At 31.9% G+C, this 22,681-nt stretch overlaps 1 protein-coding gene across 35 annotated transcripts in view; it reads left to right on the top strand.

Moving 5' to 3' along the window:
* The window catches only part of SOX6 (SRY-box transcription factor 6), a 561,278-nt gene that overhangs the window by 308,954 nt on the left and 229,643 nt on the right, over positions 1–22,681 (top strand). For all 35 annotated transcript variants that reach the window (XM_074372343.1, XM_074372328.1, XM_074372335.1 and 32 more), the window contains one exon: positions 18,768–18,857. In XM_074372343.1, the coding sequence (XP_074228444.1) occupies positions 18,768–18,857 (90 nt within the window). The remainder of the gene's footprint in view (positions 1–18,767; positions 18,858–22,681) is intronic.

Below are 22,681 nucleotides of genomic sequence, written 5' to 3' on the forward strand. Positions count from 1 at the left end.
ACCAATTAATGTAATTCATCACATTAACAGACTAAAGAAGAAAAATGAAATAACTATATCAAAAGATGCAGAAAAATATTTAACAAAAGCCAACATTTATTCATGATAAAAGACTCTTAACAAATTTAGAATAGAGAACTTCCTCAACATAATTAATAAACTCTACCAAAAGAACATGGAACATCTCCCCATTTAGTTCTTCTCTGATATTTCCCATCATAGTTTTGTCATTTTCCTCATATAGATTTTGTACATATTTTGTTAGATTTATTTAAAGAAAGTATTTAATTTTTTTGTGTGGTGCTAATGTAATGCACTGTGGTTTTAGTTTCAAATTCCGCTTCTTCATTGCTGGTATCTAGGTCCAATGCAATCTTGATCAAAAAAGCCCAGAAGAGCAGAATGTTTAATCTGCTACTGTTGGATGAAGTAGTCTATAGATGTCTATTATATCCAGTTGAATGATAGAGCTGTTGAGTTCAGCTGTATCCTTACTAATTTTCTGCTGTTGAAACAGTCCATTTCTGATAGAGGGGTGTTGAAGTCTCCAACTATAAAAGTGAGTTTATCTGTTTCTTCTTGCAGTGTCAGTTTTTGCCTCATGTATTTTGACACTCTGTTGTTAGACACATACATATTAAGGATTATTATATCTTCTTGGAGTATTGGCTCCTTTATCATTATATAATGCCCCTCTTTATCCTCGATAACTTTTCTTCATTTGAAATCTAGTCTGTCTGCAAATAATATAGCTACTCCTGATTTTTTTTCCCTTAGTATTAGCATGATATATCTTTCTCATCCCTTCACTTTTAATTTATATGTATTTTTATATGTAAAGTGTGTTTCTTTTAGACAACATATTGTTGGGTATTGTTTTTTCATCAACTTGGACAATCTCTTTTAATTTATGTCTTTAGTAGACCATCGACATGTAAGATGATTTTTTAATAGTTGGATTAATATTTACCATGTTTAGTGTTATTTTCCTATTTGTTATCCCTGTTCTTTGTTCTTATTTTTGTCTTTTACATTTTTTCTGTTTTTTATGTGAGTTCAATTTTGTAGTTTGAATTGATTGAATTGTTCTGCTTTTATATGGTTTAAATGGATTTGATCCCATTTCTTTCCTTTTTTAGAATATCTGTTTATACTCTTTTTTTCCCACATTTTTTAGTACTTGTCCTAGAATTGGTAACTTACATTTACAATAACACTATATTGCTTCATGGGTAGTGCAAATACCTTTTAATAACAAAATATTCCTAGTTCTTCCCTCTCACCCACTTGTATCATTGCTATCATTTTCCTTATACCTAAGCATACATACACTCTTTTGTATGGATTTATCCCAGGTATGCGGCTGGTTCAACATTAAAAACTCAATTAATGCAAACAATTACATTTCATTTATACATAGGCATACATATATACTTATGTATATGTACATATATATACACATACACCTGTAATCAAGTACATTGTTTCTATGTTATTTTGAATAAACTTAGGTGTTAGATCAATTAATGTAAGAAAAATAAAAGTTTCTAATTTACTTTCACTTATCCTTCAGTGCTCTTCCTTTCTTTATGTAGATCTTAGATACTCACTTATATAATTTCTTGCTCTCTGAAGAACTTTTAACATTTCTTGCAAGGCAGATCTACTGGCAACTTGTTCCCTCAATATTTTTTTCTTTTCTTGTTTTTTGTCTGTGAAAATCTATCTTTTTCCTTTACTTTTGAAGGATAGTTTTGCAGGGTATGTAGAATTTTAGATTGGTGGTTTTTTAATTTCAACACTTTAAATATTTCATTCCACTCTCATCTTGTTTACGTGTTTCTGAGAAGTTAATGCAATTCTTATCTTTGCTCCTCTGTATAGTAAAGTTGTTTTTTCCCTCTGGCTTCGTTCAAGATTTTTTTTTTTTTCTTTATTTGACTTTCGGGAGTTTAAATATTATGTGCCTAGGCTTTGTTTTTATGTTTTGTTTCATTTTGCTTTTTTGCATTTATCCTGTTTGACATTCTTTGAGCTTCCTTGATCTGTAGTTAATGTCTGGCATTATTTTGGGGGAATTCTCAGTCATTATTGCTTTAAATAGTGCTTTTGTTCCTTTCTCCCTTTATTTTCCTTCTGGTATTCCTATTACACATATGTTACACCTTTGTAGTTGTCCATAGTTCTTGGATATTTTGTTCTAGTTTTGTCCCTGTCTTTTTATTATTTTCTTTTCAGTTTTAGAAGTTTCTATTATCATATTCTCACACTCAGAGATTCTTTCTTCAGATGTTCCATTCTACCAATGAGTACATCAAAGGCATTCTTCATGTCTGTAACAGTGTTCTTAATCTCTAGCATCTTTTTTAGATTCTTTCTTAGAATTTCCATCTCTCTGCATACATTATCTATCTGTTATTGCATGTTGTCTACTTTTTCCATTATTGCCCTTAGCATATTAATCAAAGTTTTAAAAAATTCCTGATCTGACAATTCTAACATTCGTGACATATCTGACTCTGATTCTGATGCTTGTTCAGTCTTTTTAAACTGTAGTTTTTGCTTTAGTATGCTTTTTTTTTTTTTTTTTTTTTTTTTTTTTTGCTGTTGAAAGGCAGACCTGATGCACTGGATAAAAGAAACTGTGGTAAATAGGCCTTTAGTAATTGAACACTGAGGTATAGGGGGAGAGAGGGAAAGCATTCCCTAGCCCTGTGATTAGGCCTCAGTCTTTTGGTGACTCTGTGGCCTGGACCATGAACTTCACTAGTGCTTCTCCTTCCTTCCCTTCCCCCTTAGGTGGGACACTTTGGCTGGAGGGGGCTGGAGTTGAGTATTTTTCTTCTCCCACATGGAAGGCTAGAGGAAGCTGGAGTTGAGTATTTCACTTTCCCAGGTAGGTTAGGGTCTAATAAAACCCTACCATGTTAAGCTCCGGTAAAAATAGTTTCTCCTGCATGTAGGCCTCATGAAGATCAGAATGCTCTGGTATATTTCAAAACGGTTACTTTTCCTTTTTCCCTGCTGGAAGCACAAGGGGGTTGCTCTCCAATATTCACTGTGAAGAACTAGTAGGCTACCTGGAGGTAACACTCACAAAAGTGTAGAATATAATTGGGTCTCCCTGGAAGTTTTAACTTTGAGTTGTTTACAGTGAGCCTTCAGCAATTTATCAATTACAGTTTAAATTTTCCTACCTTGGCACTGGTTCCCATAGAAGTTCCTGCCCATGGGTTTCTGCTCTAGTAATTTATGATTCTCTGTATCCACCTGTCTTTCTCTCCAATACTTGGAGCATTGATTTTCCATGTGGTCTAACTTATCTGATGAATCTAAGAAGAGTTGTTGATTTTTCAGTTTGTTCAGCTTTAAAATTGTTGTTAAAACACAGTGGCAACTTCTCAGCTCCTCACATGTCTCACTGGAAACCAGAAGTCTGCTATATATACGTTTTTTTCCCCTTATCTTTTTTGTCTACCTAGGATCACCAGGATGATGTTGATTAGATGGGTAGTAGACATTTTTGTCTTGTTCCTGAACTCAGAAAAAAACATTCTGTGTTTCACCATTAATAATGATGTTTGCTGTAGATATGCAATCAAAATGAGAAAGTACTCTCCTATTCCGAGGTTGCTGAGAGTTCTTTTTTTTTTTAAATCATGAATGGATATTGAATGTTATAAAGTGCTTTAACTGCATCTATTGTAATGACCATATGATTTTTTACCTTTATTATGTAAAGTATATTATACTGATTGGTATATGAAACTTTAAGTAAGTTTATATTCCTGGAATTCTTCCCACTTGATCCTTTTGAAATATTGTTGGATTATATGTGCTAAAATTTTGTTGAGGATTTTTGCATTTATGTTTATGATGGTGATTGGTCTGTAGCTTTCTCTTCTTGACAATTCCCATTTTTGACAATGTACTTGTCAAGGTATTGCTGGCCTCATAAAATGAACTGGGCAGTATTTCTTCTTTTTCTGTTATCTGAGAAATTAATATATATTGGTACTATTTCTTCTTTGAATGTTTGGAAAACTTCACCAGTGTAGCAATCAGGGCCTAGAGTCACCTCCATGGGAAGGTTTTTGATTATAAATTCAATGTCTTTAGTAGATAAAGAACTATTTTTATTTTCTATTTTAGTAAGTGATTTTTTTAGGAACTGTCTCTTTTTCACCCAGATTTTCAATTTCATTAGAATAAAGTTGTTGAATCTATCTTATTATACTATCTGTAGAAATATATAGTAATGCCTCCTTTTTCATTACTAATATTAATAATTTGTTTTCTTTATTGCTTGATCAGTCTTGCTGAAAGTTTATTAATTTCATTGATTTTTTTCCAAAGAATTATCTTTTAGTTTTGTTTTGTTCTCTATTGAACTACAGTTATCTGTTTCATTGTATTTCATTGACTTATGCTCTCAGATATTTTTTTCATCATCCATTATTGGGGGTTTACTTTGTATATTTTCTCTAATTAAGATGGAACTTAGGTAATTGATTTTCAATCTTTCTGCTTTTGTAATATTTGCAAGTTAAATTTTTATAATGCATTATCTGACATTCATATTTTGAGATGTCAGATTTTCATTTTAACTCAGTTCAAAATATTATCTAATGTTTATTGTGATTTATTTTTTGTGCCATAGATTGTTTAGTGTGTTTCCTAAATCCTTATTGGGGGATTTTTTTAGTTATCTTCTTATTACCTATTTCTGTTTTGATTCCATTGTGGTCAGAAACTATACTCTCCATGATTTCAATTTTTGAAATTTGCTTAGACTTGCTTAATCCCTCAACATGTAGTCTATTTGAGTAATTTCCATGTGCACTTGAACAGAATGTATCTTATGCAATTATTGGGAGTAGTATTTGATATATGGCAATTAGTTAATCTAAGGTAATTATTCTATATTCTATATTATTCTATATTTTTGTTGATTTTACTCTTATTCTACGGAAGAACCTTTGTTAAAATCTCAACTACGATTGAGGATATGCCTAATTTTTTCTGTCAGCTTTGGTTTCGCTGAATGATTATACCAGTTTTAGGATTGCTGGAATGATCCTATATCATTATTAAATGTCTTTTTAACTTCTATTGATATTTCTTGCCTTAAGATATATTGATATTAACATATCTATACCAGCTTTTTTTTTTTTTTTTTGGCTGATGTTTGTATGACATAACCTTTTTAATCTATTTACTTTTAATCTTTTTGTCTTCTATATATAAAGCTTCTCTGTTGTAAAAAACCTAAAGTTGGGTTCTATTTTTCATCCCACTTTGATTATCTTTTTAAAATTTGTCATATTTAGTCCATTTGTATTAATATAATTTCTGATATGTGGTTTTAAGGCTACCATTTTTATTGTTTTCTGCTTACCTTGCTCATCTATTATGTTTCTAATTTCTCAGTTTTTGCTTTTCTTATTAATCAAGTATTTTGTTGTTTTACTTTTCTTTCTCTGTGACCTTATTGATACATCATCTTTCATGACTCTTCTAGTGGTTATCCAGCTTTCCATGTTGAACTGTTTGGTTATACTGCTTTGCAAGGAGTAATTAAGGGCTCAAAGCATTCATCAGGTACTTTTGTATCTTTGAAACTGTGATAAGAATGCCACATTGAGATAGGATTTAGATGAATTCTCTTTTGTTCACTATCAGCAGAGTGAGCTCTGAGACACCTGTATTTTAAGTCTATGTCACAAAATGTGATCTTGAATAAGTTACTTTTCTTATCTAGGCTTCAGTTTCTCTGTTTATAGTATGGGGGTATTGACCAGTAAATTCTGCAGAAGCTCTTTTAGCTTTGATATTCTCTTATACTGAAAGAGATGACATGGCTTGCCACTGTATCTTATAAAAATCTATGATATTCAAAATCATTTATAAAGATTAGTGGCCCCTCTGCTCCTAAAAAATACCCAAAATATTAATAGGAAATTAATGGAAAACCCCCTCTATCGTTTTAATAAAGAACTGGTAAAGAATAATTTTTTTGATAACATTGTTTTAAAAAGTAATATTCTAGTTCTGATTCTGCCATAAAGGAGTAACTGGTAGTGGACTTAATCTACTAATATAAACAAGAAATTTTGATCAGCTCTATGTAACAATTATTTTAAGAAATTAGAAAACAGGAAGCACAAGACTATAATCCATGCTAGAAGGAAAACAAACAGCCCTAAGAGTACCCTGGCTTTCTACCTGGTGGCACTAGGAGAACCAACCTGAGTACTAAAGGGCAACCTCACTGAACTGAGCAGTCAGGGATCAGTGACTGGGGAAATTATAGTGGCTATAATTTGCAGGGGTCTCTAAGAATGAAAGAAGCTGTACAGAGATAGAACTCCTCAAGTCTTCTCAGGGGCCTTCTTGAGTTTTTGGCTGAATACTAATGCTAATACTACATGAATAGATTGTGACTACAAGAGGTGGCAAAGAACAATTACTTGGAAGAGAAAAACCAGTAAACTGCAAAACTATCAGGGTTCATACGCTATAGGGATACATTTAAGTTCCAACTTTCTATAGTGCAATGTCTTCATTAAACACCCAGGACATTCAGTGAAGACCCAGAAAAGCCATACATTTCGAGTAAGGGTAAATTAGCCCTAGAGTAATTGATACTCTATATCTACCATAACAAACCTTAACAAGAAGCCTCAAAAGGATCAAGATGATCTGTGAGTAAATGAATATGCATCAGAAGAAAATTCATACTATTTAAAGGAAAGGAACAAATTCCAGACACTCAGCAATATAATATATATATTGTCCAATATCCATTAAAAACACCAGACATATGAAGAACAGGAAAATATAACCTGTAAGCATGAGAAAAAAAATCAGTAGAAACTCAGAAACTACAGAGATAATAGAATTAAAATTGCTATTATAAATATGTTAAAGAATTTAAAGAAAAACATGAATATAATGAAAGGAAAATGGAAACAATAAAAAGGAACACTTAGAAATATAAGAAGTGAAAAATATATCTGAAATGCAAAAAAAAAAAAAAAAAAAACAAACCTTGAAGGACTTAAATGCCGCTAATTAGCTGTAGATTAAAAAATTAGTTAAACTAAAGACAGTATAATAGAAACCATCCAAACAGGAGCATAGAGATAAAAAGACAGAAGAAAAAAATAAACAAAGCCTCATAGCTTTTAAGAAATAATGGTGTACCATATGTAAAATTAGAGTAGCTAAAGAGGATAGACAAAATATATATTTTTTGAAGAAAACAATGGCTGAAAAAATTCCAAATTTGCCAAAAAATATAAATCTCCAAGAACAAGGAGGATAAACACAAAGAAAAAAATATATCAAAGCACATCAAAGTAAAATTGCTGAAAAATAATGAAAAAGAACCTTAAAAGTGACCAAAGATACATTGTTTGTAGTGAGGCAAAAGTAGAAATTATCCCTGACTTCACATTAGAAAAAAGAAAAGTCGGAAACATTGCAATGGCATCTTTTGGTATCCTAAAGAGGAAAAAAGTAACCTATATTTAGCAAAACTATTCTTCAAATCTGAGGTGAAATAAAGACATTTCAGACAAACAAAAGTTCAGAGAATTTACTGCCAGCAAGTTTTCACCACAGAAAAAATTTAAAAATCTTGTCAGCTAACAGAAAATAATTCTTGATGAAAACTTAGGTTTTTAAAAAGAAATGAATAGACTTAAAAAAATGGAAAGATATCCCATGCTCCTGGATTGGAAGAATCAATATTGTTAAAATAGTCATACTGCTCTAGGCAGTCTACAGAAGTAATGCAATCCCTATCAAATTACCCAGGACATATTTCACAGAACTAGAATAAATCATAGTAAAATTTATATGGAATCACAAAAGACCTAGAATTGCCAAAGCATTACTAGAGAAAAAGAAAGAGGCTGGAGGAATACCTCTTCCAAACTTCAGACAATACTACAGAGCTACAGTAATCAAAACAGCATGGTATTGGTACAAAAACAGACATATGCACCAATGGAACAGAATAGAGAGTCCAGAAATGAACCTACAAACTTTTGGTCAACTAATCTTTGGCAAAGGAGGCAAGAACATACAATGGAATAAAGACAGTCTCTTCAACAAATGGTGTTGGGAAAACTGGACAGCAGCATGTAAATCAGTGAAGCTAGAACACTCCCTTACACCATACACAAAAATAAACTCAAAATGATCAAAGACTTAAACATAAGACAAGATACAATAAACCACCTAGAAGAAAACATAGGCAAAACATTATCTCACATACATCTCAAAAATGTTCTCCTAGGGCAGTCTACCCAAGCAATAGAAATAAAAGCAGGAATAAACAAATGGGGCCTAATTAAACTTACAAGCTTTTGCACAGCAAAGGAGACCATAAGCAAAACAAAACGACAACCTACGGAATGGGAGAAAATTTTTGCAAAAGATGAAACTGACAAAGGCTTGATCTCCAGAACATATAAGTAACTCACACGACTTAATAAGAAAAAAACAAACAACCCAATCCAAAAATGGGCAGAAGATCTAAGCAAGCAATTCTCCAATGATGACATACAAATGGCCAATAGGCACATGAAAAAAAAATGCTCAATATCACTAATTATCAGAGAAATGCAAATCAAAACTACAGTGAGGGATTACCTCATACCAGACAGAATGGCCATCATTCAAAAGTCCACAAATGACAAATGCTGGAGAAGCTGTGGAGAAAAGGGAACCCTCCTACACTGCTGGTGGGAATGTAGTTTGGTGCAGCCACTGTGGAAAACAGTATGGATATTCCTCAAAAGACTAGGAATAGACTTACCATATGACCCAGGAATCCCACTCCTGGGCATATATCCAGAAGGAACCCTACTTCAAAAAGATACCTGCACCCCAATGTTCATAGCAGCACTATTTACAATAGCCAAGACATGGAGACAGCCTAAATGTCCATCAACAGATGACTGGATAAAGAAGTGGTATATTTATACAAGGGAATGCTATTCAGCCATAAAAATGACAACATAATGCCATTTGCAGCAACATGGATGTTCCTGGAGAATGTCATTCTAAGTGAAGTAAGCCAGAAGTAGAAATAAAAATACCATATGAGATTGCTCATATGTGGAATCTTAAAAAAAAAAAAAGAACATAAATACAAAAAAGAAATAGACTCATAGACATAGAATACAAACTTGTGGTTGCCAAGGGGGTGGGAAGTGGGAAGAGACAGACTGGGATTTCAAAATTTGTGGATACTGACAGACATATGCAGAATAGATAAACAAGATTATACTGTATAGCACAGGGAAATATATACAAGATCTTGTGGTAGCTCACAGCGAAAAAAAAAAATGGCAATGAATATCCATTCGTGTATGACTGAAAAACTGTGCTCTACACTGGAGTTTGATACAACATTATAAAATGACTATAACTCAATAAAAAATGTTAAAAAAAAGAAAATTGCTCTTCTAAATTTGAAAAAAAATGGGCAAAATATTTGAATAACACTTCACAAAAGAATATATAAAAATGGTCAATAAGTATATGAAAGTATATTTTATTCTTTAGCCATTAGGGAAATGTAAATGTAAGTTAAAACCACACTGAAATACCATTATATACTCACTAGAATGACTAAAACTAACACTGAGGTGTTAATGAGGATATAAAGTAACTAGAACTTTCATATATTGTTGGATGTGTAAAATGATGCAGCCACTTTAGAAAACTTTTTGGCAGTTTCTTATTAAGTCAGGCATATAATGACCCCACTTTCAGAAAAAAATCAATTTTTTGAGGGGAAAAAGAGACATATATTCATAAAAACACTTATGAATAAATTTTTGTTGTAGCCTCAAAATGGGAGAAACCCTCATGTCCAAAACATGATGAATTGGTAAACAAATTGTGGTGTATTTATACAATGGAAATCTACCCATTAACAAAAAGGACCAAATTTTAATACATCCTGCAACATGATTGAATTAAAAAACTGTATGCTAATTGAAAAAATCCATATCCAAAAAGTACATACTGTGTACTTTCATTTTCATAAAGTTCAAGAGTAGGTGAAATTATGCTGTAGCGATAGAAGTCAGATCAGTGGTTGCCTGGGCTAGGATTATGGGTAAAATTGACTGAAAGAGTATAGGATATATTTTTGGAAATGTTCTATATCTTCTTTGTGGTGGCAGCTGCATGAGTGTATAATTTGACAAAATTCACCAAACTTACATTTATAATGTATACATTTATTATATGGTATATATTAAATTATACATCAATATAGTTAATTAAAAAGAATAAAGTAGTTTAGTTGCTGCTTGACACACACAAAGTGATCTTCAGTACATTAAAGAATTTGTTTTACTACTTACCGTGTACAGAGCTTTGGGTTAAGTAATAAGGAAGAACACAAAGTGGTATTGGCAACATTCCCTTGCCAATAAGGAACTTACGATTTAGTTAGGTAATGAAGTATGAATTTTACCATATATTTAGTCATATGGTGCATTTTAAAATTGGTAAGTAATAGCAGTGGTAGATGTAGAAGAAAGAGTTACGAAGTTTGAAGTTAATGAGTTGATAAATGAAAAAAATATTAAAAGCACAATGCCTGACAGGTAATATGTACTCAGCAAGTGTTATTTTTGCTTTTCAGAGAATGAGAATTTATACTTGAGGTAATAAACCAAGGGATAATTGAGTAGGTGGTATTTAATGTAGGCACCGCAGAATAGGAGGATTTTCCATAAGTATCAAGAAGTGGGGAGATACTCAGATCAGGACGATTTCATATTCAAAAGTGTGGAAGTGAAAAAGCACAAGACATGTACAGAAGAATGAAATATGTTTGGTGTACTCATTTGAACAGAATAAAAAGCTTCATGTAGTAACAATAGGAGATGAATCACTAGGGCCAAATTATGGAGAATCCTTAAAGCCAACTTGAATGTAACCTTATTTTAAGTTGATCCCTTATGGATTGTCAATACATAAATAAAACAGATAAGGATATTTTATCAGTAAAAACTTATTTTGTAACTTCATTTTAAATATAAACTCAGTTAAGCAGAACAGCAAAGCTGTTTTGATGAACATAGAACTGAAATCATGGCTTATCTTAGATAGGAGTTGTTTTTAATAAACCTCAGCTTCCACTTTATTTCTGCTGTATTTTCTTTTGGTTGTAACATGTTCAGAAAATCCTAATTCAGATAACTAAATAATTGTAAATAGCAGTCCTACAGCATTTTACCTTAACATTGTTGCATATCTTTCAGTGAAGCAAGAGGTTTATTTCAAGGTTTACATAATAAATGTGTTATTCTGGTAGTACAAGTTAATGCATTGGTGGTTTCCAGTGTGTTCAAATTTGGAACATAATACCTTTGAGTGTGTATGACAGTATTTGTTATGGTATTTATGTTGCTTAGTCTTTTTTTTTTAAGTTGCAACTGGCAGAAACCCAACTCAAACTTGTCTAAGCAAAAATAGGAATATATTGGCTTACATTATCAAGAATCCCAGGAGCAGAATTTGGCTTTAGCTAATTTGGGATGTAAGTATGCTAACATGATGTAAAGATTTTTTTCTCTATCTTTTCCTATCTCCACTCCTCTCTACTTTTCTTGGTATTTTTGGCTTAATTCACTCTTATTGCAGATAGGCTCTCTCCATGTGCCAGGGAGGATGGCCATGATGATCCCAGGCCCACATGCTTGTAACTTTCAACCTGAGCATAAGTGAGTCTTTCTACATAGTTCCAGCAGAGAGTTCTGACTGGGTCAAATTCCTCCCTGTGTGGCTGGGAGGAGCAATAAGAGGCAGGAAGCAAAGCACTGTGGTTGACAACTACATCAGGACAATAGTGACACTCAGAAATATTTCCCCAAAGATACCAAAAGAAGGCATATAGGACACAGTGGACACACAAAAATTATTGTTTCCACAGTTTAATGCAGTTTTTAAAAGGCAGTTAAATATGTATTTGAAAGAGTAAAATGAAATCGAACATTTGTAGAACCCAAAGAGCAGTGTCTCATGTTAAATGGTTTGAATACGTTAGCCTTTGGCAATGGAGCATCAGAAAATAGTGTCAGGCTGCATAATTACTTCTTGTACATGAAGATAAAACCTAATTTGGGAAGGATTAGACTTCGAGTTCAACAGTATTTTTAAGCAGCATCTTAGCTACTCCTTTGTGGATGATATTTAGGAAAGGAAGGCTCTTAGTTCAAACATGGTAAGGCATTATGGAAAATGCAATATGGAGGAATAGGAAAACCCTCATACTGGAGTGTGTATGGGAGAATTGGCTGTTGGACACTATTGACTTTTACTGCAATACCTTGAATTTTTAGTGCCCTTCTCCAAAGAACTAGAGCGCTTCACTCCATATATGAAGCAATTAATAACAGATGAAATTACTCATTTTCTTCTATTGAATGCTGAATCGTAGAGACTATAAAACTGATGTTCGAATAGTGATTTAAATAGTCATTTCAGTAAAACCAGCAATGAACTGGAGTCAGGGCTCTGTCACCCACTGTTTGACCTTGGGAAAGGCAATTTACTTCTTATCTTGACTCTGTTTCTTAATTTCTGAAATGGGATTTGTTCTTGGTGATCACTGAAGTCTCAGCTACAGCAGGAAGCTATGAGCCTCTGAATCACCTGCTGGATATTTCCCTCTTTTTCTATGTTAGCGTTAGCAGCAGTTGTATGTTGATAGATATGGGAAAGGAATTTGGGGTTTTTTTGGGGGAGGGAAGTAATTAAATTTATTTATTTATTTTTAAATGGAGGTACTGGGGATTGAACCCAGGACGTCATCATGCTAAGCATGCGCTCTACAACTGAGCTATACCTTCTCCCCTAGGAGTTTGGTTTTGAATGATCCTTCTGATAGTGTTCTAGGTGTGAAGCAGCTTTGGAAAGCAGATGAGAGACACCTCTTACCTGCACATATAGAACAATATGACTTCTGTGAGTATATGTTAAGTGCCAGTTTTAAGGGGTTCCTATAAAAATTATCAGACTTTGTAGATCAAAACAGTGCAAAGAGAGATTATTGCACCTAATATGATGATGTCTGTATGTGTATTTCTGGCAGCTTTCAAATGTGGGGCTTTTTCTCTCTTAGGAACATGCCAAAATTTTGCATCTAACAGTTCTAATGACATTTTCAGTGGCTCCCATTCACACACACACACACACACACACACACAGAACTCACAGTATATTATCTAGTAAAGTGGTTGTGGAATTAACATTTTTCCTGGAAGGAATATATCTAATTTAATGACCAAATCGTTTTAAAGCAGCACAACAGAATTTCACAGGAACTAAATCTATTTCTTCACACCGATCATGCATGTTTTACTCAAGCATTGAGTCATTAGCATGTTTATAATGGTTCTAATTTAGCACAACATTTTCTGAATTTTATCCTTGAGTCATTTACAAATTGTTCATATTGAATAAACAAAGGAAACAGATTGCATTTTATACTTAGTAATTTATCTGAAAGAAGAGGGGAGGGTTAATTGTTTTAAAGTTTTGGTCTGTTTGGGGAAGTGAGCCTGTTTTTTCATTGCTAGGCATAAATGCCATTTCTCATCTTTTCAGGGATGGGGGGAGGCTATGGAGGAGTAAAATGAAAAATTAGGACCAGGACAAGATTGGCCACTCCCAGAGGGGAGTGTGGAGCAAAAGGGGAGCTGGCACGAGATTATCCAAAACAGTTGGTGCATTCCTTAATGATCAAGTGCTTGAGAAGTCCAGCTCTTCCTGGCAGAGCATCTGTGTTGATGTTTATATCATTGCCCTGCTGTATGGGAAAGGCATGCTTTCTCTTGCTGCTTGGCTAAAAATAGCATGGAATATAGCATTGTATGAGATATTTTAAGATAGCAAAAACATTTAAGAGGTTAAAGGTTTGGCTTTTGGATCAAAAAAGATCAATGATATAACCCATAGTGTTCCTTACAGACTGAATTTTATCTAGAGTTTGTCAGTGATTTGAACTCTTGGTTAGGCAAGTTATTCTAGGTTCATTTGGTGCAGTCTGAAAAACCCACTCTACTGTCTTTTCTGTTCAGCTTCCCAGCGTGAAGAGCAGGACTGAAAACAGCCTCTATTTATACCCCCTTGCTTGTATTTGGAAAATCAGTTGTTTCATTGGAGAGAGGGAGAGAGAGAAGGAGAGCACGAGCAGTCGTTAGGGAGTGTGCTTTGTACGTTATAGTGACTTCAAAATAAAACTGGCACATTTTAGTGTCTAATTATTTTTAGTGAGCTTGGAGGGTTTTAATTAAAATTTAAGAGTGCTCTTCAAGCTCTCCAGGCTCCAATTTTATCCCACTGTATTGTGAAGCACTTGTCACTGTGGAAAAATGTACAGTAACTGTCATGTGGGACTCTGTTTCCTAATGAAAAATGGGGGATTGATGATCAGCAAGGATCTAAATATATATTGTCAAAATTAGTTGTAGGCCAAGGTCAAGGATATTTTTGACAAGTTATAATTGTTTATTGGATACACAGAAAAGTTATTGCTTTTGAAATTTATGTTTCTTATGATAAAAATAAAAAGGGATTGCTTTAATATTCTCTTAAGAGTTCATAAAGTAGTAGGAAGTCTGTATAAAGGAGAGCAGTCATTGTTTTTTTCCTCACTAAAGTATTTTAAAGATATTTTCTATGACATGATTCTAATGTTTTATCATTTCTAATTTGAAATATCACTTTGACAGAAAAGGAATAATGATGTGTTTATTCACAGGTTGTTTTAAAGTACGATAAAAAAGATTTTTTTCCATTATCCTTTTCTATTCCCTCATGATTTAATTTTAGTGATAGTTTCTTTACTCTCTTTGACCCTTTATTTTGCACAGAATAGGAATTAATTCTGCTGCAGCTTTGTTTAACTAGGAATAATTTTAAATTGTTCCTAACATATCATCATATAGATTTGGAAATAGATATCTCACATTCTATCACTTCAAATTTCCTTTGTACTGTAAAATTATTAGAATGATAAAGCATTCCTGCTTACCCAGCCTGAAACCTAGGTATTTATGAAGCAGAAACATTTGTAATCCTATATGCAGGATATTTATAAAAAATTAGTTTTGATTTATATCTTTTTTCCTTAGCAAAAGTTTATTGAAATAAAAAACCTTAAATTTGCAAAGGAAAAGAAGAAACAAAAACTATGCAACTGAGAATTAGTTTATAACATATCAAAACCTTTTTCATCCTTGATTGAAATATAAACAAGAACTGAATTTCAACTCTTGATTTTTGATAGATTTGTTTTTATTACATTATTTACAAAAATTAGACAAGATAAATATAAAAAAGTCCTGCATTTCAGTGAATATGTATTGGTATATGGACACTAATTCTTTAAAAGTAAGAGGAATTAATTTTGGCCTTTTCCACTTTTATACTGAAGTGTTATGGCTTACTTTTATTTTTAATATGTACATATTATGATAACACTTAATACTATAATGTTGTGGTTCTTTATGTCAATTTCCAAAAGGTGTGTAGCTTCTCTCCTGTTTAGCTAAGACAAGTCAGTCAAAATACTAAAATTTGAGTAGTCAAACTCAGCTAGTAAAATAAACTGGACATTTTTCATTGTTTTGAGGACTATGGCACTACCATAACTATATTAGTTGTTTTCAAGTCAATTGTGTAAAACATATTTACTTGTGTAGAATAATCTAAGAATATCTGGGTGATGTTCAGTCCTTTTTTCCATTTGGAATCCTTCATGACTGCTGAGTTAAAGCTACTCTACGTGATCTTGCTCTTTCTGTGTACGTAATGCAAACTGGACTTCTTTAGTTTGACCTCTTTGATTTTAGCATTTGTGTGTGATCAGAGAGGGACAAAGTCTGACCTGATGACTTGCCTTTGTAAAGCTAGTGTCCTATTAATGTAGTTGAAGTATGTGGTATGAGGAGGATTTTAATTTTTGCCCTTACCTAGATATTGTTTTGAGTGGGAAATTTGAAAATACTAATTTTATTTTTAACTTTATTCATTACATATTTCCTCATTTCAAATTAGAAACATCTCTGTGGAGGCAGTAGTGTCCTCTGCCTGTGCAGTATTTAGTAACAATCTATATCTTCTGGTCCTTTTTCCCCCCACCTTCCTTGTTTTACATCACAGAATGAAGTATGCTTAGTACTAATTGTGGAATGCATGCCCTTAGAGATCTGGCAGTCAGATAATTAGGTGAGAAACCTAAGTTTTTCAGGAGATCTACTCAGAGTTTTGAATCTTCCTGGAATCTCCTAGACTTGAGATGAAATGCTGATAGAGTTGTATGTAGTAACTTTTATTGGCCTGTAGATAAAGGCAATCAGTGATTATTATTAAATATTTTTGTGGGCTATAAATATACATGCAAAGACTGCTTTATTTTGTCCCCTCAGTTTCTTCTACTGAAATGCAGACTCATATAGCTAGATTAATATAGCATTATGGTGAGGATTAATTTTCTAATAAGAATGTGAAAATGTTTGAATTTATTAACTTATTAATGAGTAGCCTTTATGTAGAGCTGTGTCTACATGGTTTGATTTATGTTTGAAGTGTGTGTTCCTGTTGTCCATATAGTTCTATTTTTCTCCCATGAAGTTTCAGTATTCTTTTCTTGGAACTCTGAAAGATTTCAAGTCTATTAATAGAAATGAGAGACATATTTTAGCTTGTTTACATTTAGTGTATATTTAATCCTAGTTTATGAACTTGCTCTGAATTTGTGATCATTACTAGTAAATTGGGCTTTTGTATTGACCATTATAATATATGCTCCCATCTCAAATTTTAACCAAACAATTATTCTTTAGCATTTATGTCAGTAATTATCAGTTTACTACAATGTCATCACTTATATTAAAGGGTAAATAAAACAACAACTGAGTTGGATAGGAAGTTGAAGACATTTTGTTGATTATTCTTAAACATGATCTAATGTTATATGCATCTCTCTCAGAACTTTAAACCAGATTTGAAAAAAAAAGTAATCTCTGATAGGCATGGCTTTGAAGATTCTTAACTCTCAAACCTAGTATTATTTTTTCTATGACTTTAGCATAAAAGCAAAATAATACAGAATGAAGTATATGCCTCATTTCTGAATGTAAGATAAAAGTACCATTTTGGAAATTAAATACAAACTGAACATGTGCATGTGCATGTAGAATCTACTGGAAGGTCACTTAGAATCCAATTTTTAATCACAGTGGTAGATCACTTGTTGACACCTAAGAAAATAATAGTAAAGAATGGAAGGAAAGGAGGAGGAAAGGTAAGAAGGGAAGAAGTAAGGGAAGGAGCAGAGAGCTTTCACTTAATAGAATCAAGCTGACTTCTATTTAGAAAGAACTTCAGCTTTTGTGATAGCAAGCTGGTATGGGTGTTCTTCATTAACCGTTTCCCGACACGCTGATCTGGATTCCATCCATGCCTTAATTGATTGATCATGTCACGGACAAATGTTAATTGTCTTCACCAATACTTTCTAACCATGCAGTGGTCTTCTCATCTCTTACCCAGGGCTCACTGTCTTTTTCTAAAGCTTATCTAGTTTCTAAAACCCTTTATATCCATCCTGACCTTACTGTCATCCTGAAAAATTCAAGGGGGATTTAGAAGTTAGAGAAGAAAATGAAAGGGAAAATGCTCAAGAGATAGGTACTGATATGGGAGAGAAAAGACATTTGGAATTGAAGTAACTATTTTAAATATAATTTAAAAAAGAAGTTATCAGAATTTTGACACTTGGAATGTTAAAGTTTAATGGGAGTATGTTTTGCACTGAGGATTTAGTATTTAAATCTGCATTCCCTTTTGGAAACATGGCCTGTTTGTTAAGATTTGAGGCTTAAAAGATACACGTAAATAGTTGTAAGCAGTAGCTCCAGTTGTAAATCCATCCAAACAGAGAGAAACAAATAACTCATTGATAAAAATTTGCTAATTATTAGAACATTCAAAAATGTAAACTTATGTAAACTTTATGGATCTTTATAGAAACAAGTGTAATCACTCCCTATAATCTAGTATGCTGTTTAGAAATGCAGCAGGTCAAATGGTGTTTAAATAAGGCATTTCTTGAAAAGATCATGCATCTCTTTTTATATAAAAGTTTTAGCTGTTTTCATTACTGGGGGACAGAGAACATCTTGACTTTATTTTCTTTGCATTTTCCTCTAAATAGGTACTTAACAAAAGCTGCCATATGTCTATTTCTTTTTTAAGGACCAAATAGTTGCAGGTTGATTGGTCTTTTCTCCCTTGAATATTTATCATTCTTACTTGAATAGCACATGAATTTTGCTTGGACTTAAAAAAAATTAGCTGGATTAAAAGGAATAATATCTAAACTTAAACCTGTAGGAAAGAGTCCCTTGTTTTATACTATCAGCCTAGGAAATGATAAATGCTGGCTGGATATTCATATAATTATAATGCCAAGATAAGGTTATTGAGAATTATCTTTTTTCCCCTGGGAATAGCTTAAATAATCTTCTGGCAAAAATTTTAGTTGTGGCATTTTATAATAGAGTAATATAATTGTCTGTATCCTAGGATTAAAACAACAACATATAACTTCAATCATTTTTGAATGAGAGAATTTCTCCATAAACTGGTCTTCTGGATTTGTAATATTTTAATGTTTATAAAATATGTATGTAACATTTTTAATACTTACTTTTCTATTTTCATAGATTCCTCCTGCATGGAAAAACTACTTTCAAAAGATTGGAAGGAAAAAATGGAAAGATTAAATACCAGTGAACTTCTTGGAGAAATTAAAGGTACAATATACAAGATATCAAACATCAATGTAGAGATGTTATTTTGCACCACAACACCTTTGCTTATCTTCTGTATCCTAACATTAAATTCTTATCTCTAATATTTATTTTTGAGAGAGTAAATGTATAGTGTGACCCTGAATTTTTATTCTTTCATAAGGTTTATAGAATGAAAGTTTTGCCCTCTCTTTTTATTGGTCTATGAACATACAACTTATAGGATAAACCATTTCATTAATTTACTGAAGAAAAAGTATGTAAAAGAAAAAAAGTTATGTCAAAGATGAACAAATTAAGTTAAATATAAATTTAGCCCTTCCTTTTGAAATAGTAATAGCTTAATTTATGAATCGAAATTATTGATTTGAATTTCTTCTGATCAAAAAGGGTAAAGTGTAACACCTATAAGAAAGGAGTTTATAGAATGTGCTGTTTATGGTTTATGAGTGGATTCTGCATCCAGTTTATCTTGTTCTCCTGGCTCTTCCACTTAGATGAGTGATTTTGGGCAAGTCACTGAAGTTTTCTATGTTTCAAATTCCTTGTATATAAAATAGGAATAATAAAAATTACCTACCCTATAGGGTCCTTAAGAGAATTAGTATATGTAAAGCTTTTAAAACTGCCTGGCACTTAAGAAAGAGCTCATGAGGTTAACTTGTGGTCATTGTTATTAACATGCCCATAAAATCATAGCTTGATTAATCTCAGATTCTACAGAATTTAACATTTTATGATCTCTGACCCAGATGAGGATAAGCATCTTTATTTTTAAAGATAAATGATTGATGTTATTATTTTGAAACATATTAAGAAGTGGGCAATCCCAATATATTACAGAAGTAAGTTACCCTATCAGTTAAGTGGTTATACCTTTGTCTAACTCTCTCTTCTTGATTCCTTCTGTATGACTAGCTTTTGGTATTGTGAATTGAATCCATTGTCATTAATTAATTTTATCAGTTGTTCTTTATAGACAGACAGTCATCACTCTCACTTGAACTAATAATTTGGGAACTTAATTACATTATTTTTTGGATTTATCAAATGACTTCAGGTGAATATTCCCAATAGTCATTTAAGATGAAAATTCGACAATAACTACCTGATGACAATTTTATTTTGAATTTATTACAGAAAATTACCTAGTGTTCAGGCATGTTATATTAACTCAAATGAAGGGAAAAGGAAGTCATCTCTTTTCCAAGGAATAAATAATAAGTCATTCTATTAACTAATATAGTATCAAAATCAAGTGAAAATTTGGATATTATTTTGAATTTCACTGCTTCTGTTGTGTACTCATAAAGGCCATTGGCTATTTTGGAAAAAAAAAAACTCAATTTATAACTGACGGGTAGAAAGAAAGTCATTAGTGACATATTCTTTATCCAGCTGCAATAACATGGTGTGTGCTACTTTGCACGTCATTCTGTATTTCTTCCCTTTCCAAACTCATTGGTTTTATAACAGTGAGAACAGAAATGGTTTACGCAAAGGCAAGCTTTTGCCAGCATGAATGATGGGGGTCTTGCTTTCTCTTAGTAATGTGGAAGCTAACATTGTGTTATGTTATGTTTCAGCATTGAGTTTTTACACTTTGGGTTATCTTTCCTCCTCTCACTCTCTTTATTTTTTATTCTAATTATGAATTTTAAATGCAAAAACTGTACTAGTTTTAGACAGTCAAATTGCATAAATCTTGAAAGTGAAACACATGCAAAATTAGGCTTTTCAAATTCTTTAACATGCTTTTCTGAATTCTGTATGTGATATGTGAACTTTCATTTGTGTGCTGCTCTAAGTTTTATGAGCATAGAAGATAAGATTCTTACTAAATTTTATTTTGATTTACTCTACATAATTGTCTCTTCTTACATCCTAACATTTGGTCACCATAAACATTATACAGAAAATACACCAATAATATAATAAAAATGAAAAAAATTTAAAGTAGTATTCAAATAGTTTGATTCAACCACTGCTGAAACTCAACATACATTTGTAGTATAGGTGAGATCAGGTCAGTAATTATTCTCTAAAATTAATTATAATTATTCTATAACTTTAGGGTGATCTAAATACTACCTTCAAGAAAATATACTAATGTGGGTTATCAGTTTTTAGTATATTTCAAGCATTGTGTATTTATATACCTCTCATTATTTTTCCCTCATTATAAAATGTATACGTATTTATTTTAAAAGGCATATAAACACACAAAAAGGAAAATATAATTATCCTTTAATTCTACCTATATTGTAGTGTATATCTTTTCCATTTTAATTTATGCATGTACATTAAAAATTTTCTCTGTAAAATTAAAATCATCCTTTTATTATTCTTTTGTAATCAATTTTTCCCATTTAATGATGTAATGTGAATTTCTCTGACTAGGTCATCATCTAAAATATTTTTATTTGCAGAAAATATTGCATAAAGTGAGGTTCTCATAATTGACTTTTTTATTCAACACTTAAGTTGTTTTATTGTTTGTCTTTATAAAGAAAACTTTGAACATGGTAACTTTTTAATACTTTTCATTATCAATTGTTGGTTATTTTATTAGAATATATTACTAAAAAGTGAAATTACTGGGTCAAAGAGTATGTTCTTTTTAAAAGTCTTTCTATTCATATTGCCACATTGCCCTTCAGAAACAGTATAGAGTTTTGTGCTCTCACCAGCAACCATCTGCAAGTATTCTCTTGCCCTCAGTAGCAAGTATTTTTTTAAACATTTTTCTTTAAACATTTCTTGCGAGTTCGTTAAGGGAATATAACATATTTTGCTGACTTAATTTGAATTTCTTTGATATTGAGAATGAAGATTTTTACATAAATGTGTTTTTATTAAATGTCTCTTCCTTTGTGAATTGTCTATATTATTTGTCTGTTTTTTCCTTTAAAGGATTTATCTGGTTCTTATGGTTTTATGAGTCTTAATGTATATTTTAATGGTATTAACCTCTATCTGTCATATCTGTTACATTTTGTCATTTTCTTATGTCTTTGTTGTCAAATCTTTCCTTCCCTTTTTTAATGCTTTTTTTTTTTTTCTGTTTGGGGTTTGTTTAGAAAGGCTTCCCCAACTCTGAGGTGATATAATATTCTATTGTATTTTTTCCAATTCTTTGACTATATTTTATACACTTAACTGTTTCATTCTTTTTGAATATATTTTGATGTATTGTTTAAACCAGAGATATAACTTAATTTTTTTCTCAAGCAGTTAACCAAATATCTCTGTATCATTTATTAAATAACCCTCTTATCCTTTTTGACTGGCATTAACATCTTTTATTACAAACTGATTGCATATTTGGAGCCATTTCTCAGTTTTTGGCTCTATTCCATTTCTCTTTCTATCTAAACTTTATTAATGCTATGCTATATTAATCATTGTAGTTTTATAGTATCTTTGAAAAGTATTGCAAGACCTCATTCATAATTTTCTTCAAGGTGTTTGCATACTTCTCCGAAGTTTATCTTAGACTTATGTGAGTTGTTAGTTAAAATTCCAGAGTGATTTTTTAGGAGATTATAAAACTATGGAGTAAACTGACATCTTTATAGTATTGAATCATTCAAAATAATTTGTTCGGTTCTTTTATGTCCTTCAACAATGTTTTGTTTTAAAATACAGATTCTGTACATTTCCTTTGCTGTTTTCTCTGTGATATTTAATATTTTTACTTGCTCTTATGAAAAATATTCTTCATTCTACTTTCTTTTTTTTACATATTTAGGGATGTTAGTGAATTTTGCTGGTTCATTTTATAACTTCTCTTTTTATCAAACATATTAGCTCTACTCATATTTCAG

Source organism: Camelus bactrianus, chromosome 10 (genome assembly GCF_048773025.1).
Source record: "Camelus bactrianus isolate YW-2024 breed Bactrian camel chromosome 10, ASM4877302v1, whole genome shotgun sequence".
Classification (NCBI taxonomy): Eukaryota; Metazoa; Chordata; class Mammalia; order Artiodactyla; family Camelidae; genus Camelus; species Camelus bactrianus.